The 10,929-nt window shown below is 52.2% G+C and overlaps 1 protein-coding gene across 3 annotated transcripts; it reads left to right on the top strand.

Moving 5' to 3' along the window:
• Nucleotides 1-1,352: 1,352 nt before the first annotated feature.
• On the top strand, nt 1,353-10,651 carry LOC123348086 (cathepsin G-like). Of its 3 annotated transcripts, none has more exons than XM_044985407.1 (5): nt 1,353-1,458; nt 7,851-7,998; nt 8,522-8,657; nt 9,216-9,488; nt 9,828-10,651. In XM_044985407.1, the coding sequence occupies exons 2-5, from the start codon at nt 7,898-7,900 to the stop codon at nt 9,975-9,977; spliced, it is 660 nt and encodes a 219-aa protein (XP_044841342.1). In that variant the 5' UTR covers nt 1,353-1,458; nt 7,851-7,897; the 3' UTR covers nt 9,978-10,651. The 3 variants fall into 3 exon arrangements, with proteins under 3 accessions (XP_044841342.1, XP_044841343.1, XP_044841341.1); XM_044985408.1 differs by lacking the exon at nt 1,353-1,458 and adding an exon at nt 5,938-6,027 and having other exon boundaries at nt 9,216-9,377; XM_044985406.1 differs by lacking the exon at nt 1,353-1,458 and adding an exon at nt 5,938-6,027.
• The last annotated feature ends 278 nt before the right edge of the window (nt 10,652-10,929 follow it).

Raw genomic sequence — 10,929 nt, 5'->3', positions numbered from 1 at the left:
GCCAGCACATCCCTCACCCTGCGATGCTTCCCGCTACCCCCATTGGCCTGGGATGGCAAATTGTGACCAGTGAGGGCCGTGATCAGTCGAACCTTGGTCTTCACAGACAAGTTTTTTGCCTCAGTCTTCACAGAGAAGGTCAGCTCCCAGACTGCTGCACTGGGCAGCACAGTATGGGGAGGAGGTGAGCAGCCCTCAGTGGGGAAAGAACAGGTTCAGGACTAGTTAGAAAAGCTGGACAGGCTCAAGTCCATGGGGCCGGATGTGCTGCATCCGAGGGTGCTGAGGGAATTGGCTGATGAGATTGTAAAGCTATTGGCCATTATCTTTGAAAACTTGCGGCAATTGGGGGAGGCCCTGGATGACTGGAAAAAGGCAAAAATATGCCCATATTTTAAAAGGGGAAGAAGGAGAATCCGGGAAACTACAGACCTCACCTCAGTCCCTGAAAAAATCATGAAGCAGGTCCTCAAGGATTCCATTTTGAAGCACTTGGAGGAGACAAAGGTGATCAGGAACAGTCATCATGGATTTACGAAGGCCTAGTCATGCCTGACCAACCAGATTTCCTTCTATGATGAGATAACTGGCTCTGTAGATATGGGGAAAGCAGTGGATGAGATATATCTTGACTTTAGCAAAGCTCTTGATATGGTCTCCAACAGTATTCTTGCTAGAAAGTTAAATTAGTATGGATTGGATTAATGGACTATAGGGTGGATAGAAAGCTGGCTAGATCATTGGGCTCAACAGGTAGTGATCAACGGCTCCATCAGGGTTCCTTCCCGACTCTGAACTCTGAGGTACAGATGTGGCAACCCACATGAAAGACCCCCTAAGCTTATATTCCACCAGTTTAGGTTAAAAACTTCCCCAAGGCACAAATTCCTTGTCCTCAGACAGTATTGCTGCCACCACCAAGTGATTTAAACAAGCATTCAGGGAGGGTCCACTTGGAGCCCTATTCCGCCCCTCCACCCCCCATATCCTCCCAAGCCCTTTTCTTCCACTTTTCTGGGGAGGCTTGAGAATAATCTACCAACCAAATAGGTAACAAGGGGAGCACAGACCAGACCCTTGGATTTTTAGGACACTAAAAACCAATCATGTTCTTAAAAGCAGAACTTTATTATAAAGAAAAAAAGTAAAAGAAGCACCTTTGTAAAATCACAATGGAAGGTAATTTTACAGGGTGATAAACAGATTTAAAACAGAGGATTTCCCCTCTCGGCTCAACTTCAAAATTTCAAAACAGGAATAAACCTCCCTCTTAGCATAGGGAAATTTTACAAGCTAAAACAAAAGATAATCTAATGCATTTCCTTTCTATTACTTACAATTTCTGTAATTTTAGATGTATCATTTCAGTAGGAGCTGGGTTACCTGCTTGGTCCCTCTCTTTGTCTCTTGAAGGAACACACAGAGAGCACAAACAAAACCTTCACCTGTCCCAGATTTGTAAGTATCTTCTTTCCCCATTGGTCCTTCTGGTCAAATGCCAGCTAGGTTAATTGAACTGATTAAGCCCTTATAGGTAAGTGATTCTGTACCTATTGCCATGAGGGATTTTGTATTACTGGATACATAAAGGTCGTTATCCTTCTCTTTATATTTATGATAGGCTCAATGTCAAGTTGGCAGCTGGTATCAAGCAGAGTGTCTCAGGGCTTGGTCCTCGGCCGGTTTTGTTCAACATCTTCATTAATGATCTGGATGATGGGATGGTGTGGACGTCCAGTGTTGGGGCTCGGTCCTCTCAGGTGCAGCTGGGACCCAGGGCGCCTCACCACAGACAGCAAGCAGGTCAGGGTCCAGAGCCCTCAGCAGGGGCCGAGCGAACCAATAGTCTACAAGCCCAGGCCCTGAGTCAGGGTGGGGCAATCAGCAGTCCAGAGCTCAAACCCTTCAGCAGGGGTTGAGCAAACAAATAGTCTATTAGAGAAACCTCCTCAGGCCAGCGAGAGGGGGAGTCTGCCACCCGTGGAAGGGTGGCAGGGGAGACACAGGCCCTCCCACTCCACTGCGTCCCAGTCCGGGCCCTAACAGTGACAGGCAGTCTGCTGCTGGGTCAGTGGGGATCCAGGCCGCAACACACTGACATTGGTTCGCGGTCCCCTGGAGCCAGACTAGTGTCAGCTACCCCCGGGCCACTTCCAATCTCCCCCTCTCTGGGTACCTGTGTCTCGCCAGCGTCCTCCGGTGGGTCCCAGACCATGGGCTCCTCAGGATACCGGGCAGGGGGAAGCGCAGGCAACTCCTCAGGATACGGGGCATGGGGGAGCTCAGGCAGTTCCTCTGGATACCGGGCGCGGGGAAGCTCAGGCCGGGCGGGAGCTCGGCCACTGGCATCTGTTCTCTTTGGCGACCGGCCTCCAAGTGAGTGCCGGGGCTGCGCTTTTATACTTCCTGTCCCGCCCCTTGACTTCCGGGGGATGGGAACTGGCGGCAGTGGCGGCTCCACCCAGTTTGGCGGAGCCTGAGGCTCGGCCCTCTTAGGCACAGCTGGGACCAGGGCGCCTCACTACAGATGGATTGAACCCTCAGCAAGTTTGCGGATGACACTAAGCTTGGAGGAGAGGTACATAAGCTGGAAAGTAGAGATAGGGTCCAGAGTGAACTAGACAAATTGGAGAATTGGGCCAAAAGAAATCTGAGGAGGTTCAACAAGGACAAGTTCAGAGTCCTGCACTTAAGATGGAAGAATCCCAGGCACTGTTACAGGATGGGGACTGATTGGCAGAAAAGGACCTGTGGATTACAGTGGATGAGAAGCTGGATATGAGTCAACAGTGTGCCCTTGTTGCCAAGAAGGCTAATGGCATTTTGGGCTGCATTAGTAGAAGTCTTGCCAGCAGATTGAGGGAAGTGATTATTCCCCTCCATTCGGCACTAGGGAGGCCACATCTGGAGTACTGTGTCCAGTTTTGGGCCCCACACTACAGAAAGGATGTGAACAAATTGGAGAGAGTCCAGTGGAGGGTACAGAAATTATTGAGAGGCTGGGGCACATGATTTATGAGGCAAGGCTGGGGGAACTGGGCTTATTTAGACTGGAGAAGAGAAGATTGAGGGGGGATTTGATAGCAGCCTTCAACTATCTGAAAGGGGATTCCAATGATGATGGAGCTCGACTGTTCTCAGTGGTGGCAGATTTCAAAACAAATAGTAGTGGTCTCAAGTTGCAGTGAGGGAGGTCTAGGTTGGATATTAGGAAACACTATTTCACTAGGAGGGTGGTGAAGCATTGGAATGGGTAACCTAAGGAGGTGGTGGAATCTCCTTCCTTAGAGGCTTTTAAGGCGCAGCTTGACAAAGCCCTGGCTGGGATGATTTAGTTGGGGTTGGTCCTGCTTTGAGCAGAGGGTTGGACTAGATGACATCCTGAGGTCTCTTCCATCCCTAACCTTCTATGATTCTACTGTGTCCAGTTCTGGGTGCCACACTTTAGGAGAGATGTTGAGTAACTGGACAGGGTCCAGAGGACAGCCACAAAAATAGTCAAAGGTTTAGAAAATCTGACCTCGGAGGAAAGGTGAAAAAAACTGGGTATGTTTAGAGAAGAGGAGACTAAGGGGGAACCTGAGAACAGTCTTCCAATATGTTAAGGGCTGTTCTAAAAAGTATGGGAGTCAATTGTTCTCCATGTCCCGCTGACAGGAGTACAACAAGTAATGGGTTTCATCTGCAGCAAGGGAGATTGTGGTTAGTAACAGGGTTAGTGATTAGTAACAGGGTTTCTAACCCTAAATGGAGTTAATCTCTGGAATAGGATCCCAAGGGAGGTTGTGGAATCCCCATCACTGAAGGTTTTTAGGTCCAGGCCGGACAAACACCTGTCAGGGATGGTCTATGTTGACATGGTCTTGCCTACAAGAGGGGGATGGACCAGGTGACCTCTCAAGGTCCCTTCCAGGATAATATTTCTATGATTCTACTCTATGAAATGTCTTCTGAGATGAAATCCCCTGAGCTTTGTTCCCCCCGCCCCCATTGCCCGTTATCTGGAGACCAGCTAGCCAGCGGCCAGGCAGTTATGAAAGATTACACTGAGAAAACAAAGCTGGTCTTGAAAGTTTTCTAAGAACCAGGAGAAGAAGAAAATGACTCAGCTCATTGGGATTGGAGAAATAACAAATTTTCAGACAAAGATATAGACATTTAATAGTCTTGATGGTGCAGGCCAGAAGCTGTGCAGCGGGGGATTGGCGGTATGTGACCACAAATGCCCCTCCAGATTTGCTATTTAGCTTATACTGACCATGCTAACATGGACTGAGCATGCTGGATAGCACTGCTGAAAGGAGCAGCCCTCATTCTGTGCCCCCACTATGGGCAGGCCTGGGTCATCTCTGCTGGTGACCCTCAATCCCGACCTGCAGACCCACCATCCCAGTCCAGGACTCAGACCCTCAGAGAGCTCAGTTTGTGCTCCCTAAGTCTGACTCTGAGAGCTGTTTCCATTGGTGACACGACCGTGCGTGGGGATGCACCTTTCACTGCCAGGGGGATGGGGAGATGTCCCTTCTCAGATGCTCAGCTTGTCAGTCAGGTCTCAGGGATGACAGCCTGCTACAGATGGGAGGGTTTTTCCCTCCTGGTCATGGCCACTGCGGGTACAAAAAAACCCCACGGTAGCAAGTTTCAGAGACTGAATTAATTGATCCCATAGGGCGGACCAAACTGGACACAGCCCCAGCTGTGCAGAGCCCAAGATGCTGAGTGTCTGCAGATGTTGGGGGCCCGTCCCTTCTCCCTGCCATGTGGCTGGGTGTACATGGCCCAGGACAGCCTAACACCCACCTACGCATGGGGAACCTAACCCTGAGGTTTCCTGTCCCCACCCAGCTGGGGCTGCAATCCCTCTGGGCCCAGGCAGAAGTGCTGCCCCCTCCTTAGACCATGAAAATGCTGCTCATGGGGGATTGGAGGACGCCCTCTGGGAGAGAATAGGGGGTTCTCATGCTCTGTGGCTGCTGTCTCAGTCATATTAGGGCACCCTGAGGGAGTGGGATGGATGAGGAGAAGACCAGGGGGCTTTAAGAATTTATGGGTCACGTCTTCAAATTCTTCTCCTAAGCTTCGTGGGCTCAAAACATCCAATTTATCACAAGGGAAGCTGAAATTCACAGGTGATCCCATGACTCCTGATGCTGGGACTTTACAAAATACACCAAGGCATTTCATGAGAGCTCGGAGCTTGATGGAGAAATGGGGCCGGGGCCTCAGGACAATATTAAGCCACTTTCTGGGGCCCAGAATTGTGGGTGTGTGAGATGTTCAAATGTCTGGACAGCCAGGGTCACATTTCCAAGTGGTCACCCCTGTTGTGTGAGGACGTTTGCTCTTTAATCAACCATGCCAGCCCTGGGGCAGGCCCAGAGGAACATGGCTCCAGCACCGTCTGGTTAGGGCCTTATCCATCATCTATCACCATGGTATCTGTGCTCCCCCATGTCTGTCACTAGATGGCCTATGTGCTCCTCATCCTCTGGGAGAATTTCTGCCGTGGGCTCTGTGGCTGGGCTACAGGAAGTCACAGGAGGGACCTCATCCTCTTCTTACTGCTCTGAGATGCACACTGGAGAGGAAGTGGGGAGCTGAGCCAAGCCAGCTGGTGACTCAGCATCAGCCGCACTCCCCACCAGATGAGCTGCTGGAGCAGAGGAGAGGGGCGAGTTCCAGATGAGCCCGGCACCAGGGCGCCCTGCTCACAGATGTTCTGGGATGGGGTGAGAGATGACTCGTCCCAGAGAGACTTTCCCCTGAGCTCCTTCCTCCAGAGAGAGGTTGTTTTCCAGCCACCAGCTCCCTCCATCATGTGAGCGGCATGACGCTGAGGTTTCTGAGGGCGCCTGCGTGGTCCCAGCTCCCCATGAGGGGAGGGCATCTATGATCTGCGGTTTGCTGTTGTCTCTATAAATCCCCCAGGGCTGAGACACAAGCACTGTCACTTTTCCCAGACGGTGAGAATGCTTATCCTGATCCTGCTGCCCGTGGCCTTTCTCCTGCCCCCCAGAGCTGGGGCTGGTGAGTGTGTGTGTATGTGGAGGGGATGGTCAGGGATCCTGGTGAGTGGAGCCGGGAGCTCTCTGGGCTTTTTGCAAATCCTGGATCCTCCCCAGAGTCAGATGCTTCTGCCAGGGTGATTGCTGGCTCTCAGGACCCAGCTAGGGAACAGTTTGGAGGTGTGGGGTGAAGGAGTCTGGGTGGTGGAGCTGGTACTGAGAAATACACAGAGAGCAGGAGAGAGACACAGGGGTATCTTAACTAGGGGCTAGGAGCCAAGACTCCTGGGTTATATCCGCTGCTTGGGAGTAGGGTCTAGTGATTAGAGCGGAGCTTGGGGGAGGCAGTCAGGATTCCTGCATTCCAGCTCCTTTGTGTGTGGTGTCATTTTAAATTCAAGCTCTTTACGGAAGGGACTGACTTTCCCTGTGGGTCTGTGCAGCACCCGGCACAATGGGGCCCTCATCTGGGTTGGTTGGTGGCACCATATGCAGATAACAGCGACAGACTGTCAAAACAGCCTCGTTCATATGGACCTCAAACTAACAGCCATGAGTCATCTGTTAAAACATTCAGGTGTGAGCTGCACACAGACTTGTGTTGCTTTAATTAACCTGATTTTAAACCACATCTGTGGTTCAACTGGTTCAGCTCTGCCTGTGGCTGCCCTGATATTGATTTAAACCTGGCGAAAGCGTCGGAAGCTTCCCAAGGGCCAGTTAACCACAGAGAGCTAGCCTGCAACCCATACAAGTGCCTCAAGATGTGTATTGGTTAAAACAAACCACACAGTCTGGTAATTCCTAATTCCTACGTCCCTCTGATGGTTAGAGACCTTCTCACTTCCACCTCCATCTATTCCTGCCTGGTTTATCCCCTTTTGTTCTTCTACCTACATTGTCCTTCAGCTTCAGCTGTTGAAGAGGGGTCCAATACCTCCTCCATATGATTCCTGTGGAATTAATCTTAAATGTAGCTCCAAGGAGCAGTTCGAAGCAGTGGCTAAAGTTTGTTTCCATTTGGTTAGCAGAAAATAATTGGCCTAGTTTCTCCTCCCAATGCTTTTTTAGGGGTTCCCTGGAGTTTAGTTCAGTGTTTAGTTCAAATTTGCTGGCCAGGTGTGCATAACGTTAACACAGAGCCTGGCAATCTGGGTAACATTTGCAGAAACTAAAGCAGTAATGGCTGAAGGAGAGCGAAAGCAGCAGGGCTAAACAGATGGGGGGCAGCATGTTTCCCTTGCATACCTCACCACTCCATCTTAGTCTGTAGTGTGACCATAGTTAAAATTGTTTTGGTGACTCAAAACTTACAAATTTTCAGCTGAAAATTGTCAAAAACTGGGGAGAAATAATCAGTTTTCAAAAAAAAAGAAGCCAAAATGTTTGAGGAGAGAAGATGCCTTCTGGGAACTTTTCATTGTCTAGAAAATCCGATTTTCTGTACAAAAACAGTTTGGAGGGGCAGCTTGGGAGCAGCCCTGGTTTGTCACTGGGGGTTGGTGGAGAAGGTGAAACATCAGCAGGGGATGTGTCAGTGGCTGATGTTGACCTCCAAAGCCATTACCATAAGGCAGCACGGTTAGTGACGCACTCCCAATGCCTTTGGCACTGATTCTCCACCTAGCAAGGTCAGAGCTTTAGATTTAACCTCCAGCCCATGGGATGTCTAGTGTGGGGCAGAGCTGAGGAGGGGGCAGGGTTCCAGGGACAGGGATCCCCCAAGGAAAACATCAGAGGGGATGGGTTGAGGTTGTGGAGACTCCCCTTTGGGATGGGGAAATTGATCCCGGCCCAGGCCAGGGAGATGATGAGACTCTTTATATGAACCTGGTCTCCCCCCAGGAGAGATCATCGGCGGACAGGAAGCCCGGCCGCACTCCAGACCCTACATGGCCTATCTGAATATACGACGTAAAGACAATAGTTTTCGCTGTGGAGGGTTCCTGGTGGCAGAGAACTTTGTGCTGACGGCCGCTCACTGCAATGGAGAGTAAGCGTTTCTGTGCTGGGGATGTTGGGGAAGGTCGGGGATAGCAGGTCATGGGGGTGCTGGGAGCTCCGGCGTCATCGTGGGTTGCTGGGAAGGAGCAGTTAGCAGGACAGGCCAGGAGAGCAGAGCCCAATGGGTCTTATCTGCTCAGGGGGCGTTGACGTGTCTCTAGGGGCCTCTGAAAACCATGGTCCAGATCCAAAACTGGGTAAACCAGCTGGGGTCTGGCCCATTGCCCAGATAGGACAGGGAGGGACTCACAGCCCCAGAACAGCTCTGCAGGGCTCTGGGGTGGGGGCAACTGGGCAAAGACCCATCTGGATCTAGCTGGGAGGGGTCACCTGGCTGGAGGGGAGCTGAGACCCAGGGGACACGGGGAAGAAGGAGTCTGAGATCACTGCCTGAGCAACCCAGGCTGCCCTGTCCACACAAGATCAGTACTTATGTTAGACCAACGTGTGCCCATCCCCCACTTCAGTGCACTCCTGCCCCAATGCCCATGTATTGCTCTTGGCTTTTACAGCAAAATCACTGTGTACCTGGGAGCCCATAACATTAAACAAGAGGAACAGAGTCAACAGAAAATCTCCGTCCGCCGCCCAATCCCACACCAGTTATACATCAGAGAGACCCATAACAATGACATCATGCTGCTGCAGGTACTGCCCCCATCTCATCACCCCACCCCCAATGACTTCACACTGCTGCAGGTACCGCCCCCATCCCATCACCCCACCCCCAGTGACCTCACACTGCTGCAGGTACCGCCCTCACCCCATCACCTGCCCCCAGTGACCTCACACTGGTACAGGCCCCACCCCCATCCCATCACCCCGCCCCCAGTGACCTCACACTGCTGCAGGCACCGCCCCCATCCCATCAGCCCGCCCCCAGTGACCTCACACTGCTGCAGGTACCGCCCCCATCCCATCACCCCACCCCCAGTGACCTCACACTGCTCCAGGTACCGCCCCCATCCCATCACCCCACCCCCAGTGACCTCACACTGCTGCAGGTACCACCCCCATCCCATTACCCCACCCCCAGTGACCTCACACTGCTGCAGGCACCACACCCATCCCATCACCCCACCCCTCAGTGTCTCCATGGACATACATTGGCTGTAGTTTCCCTCTCCTTGGATTCTTTCTCTACGCCCCCTTATCAGCGCTGACCTTCATACTGACTCTGGTGCTTGTGTCCTCTCTTGGTTGTAGCTGGAGCACAAGGCAGAGCTCAATGAACAGGTCGGGCTCATCCCTCTCCCCCCGGCTCATCAACGAGTGCAACCAGGGACCGTGTGCAGCGTCGCCGGCTGGGGCTGCACAAGCGCACTCAGGAAGGTGCTCCCCGATACGCTCCGGGAGGTGGATTTGAAGGTGCTGGACGATGAGGCCTGTCTGAAGCATCCTGGTGGGATATATCGTAAATATAACACCCGCACGATGATGTGTGGGGGGGACCCAAAGGAGAACAAAGCCTCTTTCAAGGTGAAACTCCCAAGCGCCCTTGATAAATCGTTATTATTAACGAGGCTCCTGGGGTTGCAGTTGGGCCCACAAGCTAAGATCAGAGATGAGGTCCTGCTGCGCTAAGTCCTGTTCAAACCAATGGGAAAATATCTGATCTTCTCGTGGGGGCAGGGGGTGAACGGCAGAGACCAACTGGGAGGAGTCGGGGGTTTGTTGAGTCAGGCTGAGCTGTGGGGGCCCAAGCAGAGACCATCTGGATAGCAGGGGGTTGTCACTGAAGTGTCCATCAGTGTTTGAAGAACGGCAGGAAATGACTCACTGAGCTTTTCACCATCTGTGGCTTGTTTTGTTTCACAGGGTGACTCTGGGGGCCCCCTGGTGTGTGGGAAGACAGCCCAGGGCATCGTCTCTTGGGGGTCTGTCAATGGGACCCCCCCAAGTGTCTATGTGAGACTCTCCACCTTCATCCCCTGGATACGGAAGACAATGAAGAAGCTGCAGCCCTGAGCCGTGCTGGGAATCGCTGCAGGGGCTGGAGGTGCGTCGCTTCTGTCCTTTGCATTGGCCCAGATGTAGCGGCTGCTTTGCAGAGGGGTTGACTCCCCGCAGGCTGATCTCCCCCACCCCAGACATCGCTCCTCTCAGGAAGTGCCCAACCCATGAGTATCAGAGTAGGGAGCCTGGGGGAGTTAGGAGCCATGTTCAATTCCAATTCCCTCAGCTCCCCTGGCAATCCCAACCCAGGCCCTTAGGCTGCGTCTTTGCTAGGGAATCAGCTGGTTTATTTCCCCCAGGGTAACAGACACTGGCCAAACCCTGGGGCAGACACGGCAGCTTGTAGCCCTCCCACATGTCAACCAGTCGAGTGACCGTTTATGAGACATCCTGACCTGTTAACTCCTGTTAAAACTGCAGCCTGCCCTGTCCTCATTGGGCCTTTTCCACATTATTTCCCCTGGGGTAGCCACCGCTCCTTCCAAAGCCACCTGTTCCCAGCACGGAGAGCGGGAGTTTGTTCATTGGAAGGGAAATTAGGAAATTATGCACTGAACTGATTTCAGCTGAAATGACAGCTCTGAGCGCCTCCTTCTAATCTCCCCTGTCCTGCCCTGATGTGTGGCCTGGTGCATTTCACTCACTGCCTTTTAGCCGGCAATGAATAAAAATGAAGTTGCAAACAATGAAGTGGTGCCTTCCTGGGAATTGAATGAACACCCCCAGCCTCGGACTCCCAGCTAACTTGTACCTAGCAGGAGTAACCAGGATTTGGGGCCCGGTGGGGAATTCACCCCCTGGGTTTGAGTAGTTCATGCCGGATCTGCCAGAAAGACACGGAAAATCACAGGTGAAAAAGCAACTCACTGTGTGTGTTGTCAGCTCTCCTGACTCTGGTATCCCACCGCTAACACCTAGGCCAGCTCCCAGCTAACAGGAGTGCACTTTAGGCATTCTTAGTTCC

This window comes from Mauremys mutica, chromosome 13, assembly GCF_020497125.1.
Source record: "Mauremys mutica isolate MM-2020 ecotype Southern chromosome 13, ASM2049712v1, whole genome shotgun sequence".
NCBI classification, from domain to species: domain Eukaryota; kingdom Metazoa; phylum Chordata; order Testudines; family Geoemydidae; genus Mauremys; species Mauremys mutica.
This window is presented reverse-complemented; position numbering and strand designations above follow the sequence as displayed.

Bases quoted from the DNA above. Each gene is read 5' to 3' on its own strand.
- LOC123348086 (XM_044985406.1), top strand. From the start codon at position 5,970: ATGCTTATCCTGATCCTGCTGCCCGTGGCCTTTCTCCTGCCCCCCAGA. The intron at 6,028-7,850 runs GTGAGTGTGTGT...GTCTCCCCCCAG, and splicing joins GCCCCCCAGAGCTGGGGCTG to GAGAGATCATCGGCGGACAG. The intron at 8,658-9,215 runs GTACTGCCCCCA...TCTTGGTTGTAG, and splicing joins ATGACATCATGCTGCTGCAG to CTGGAGCACAAGGCAGAGCT.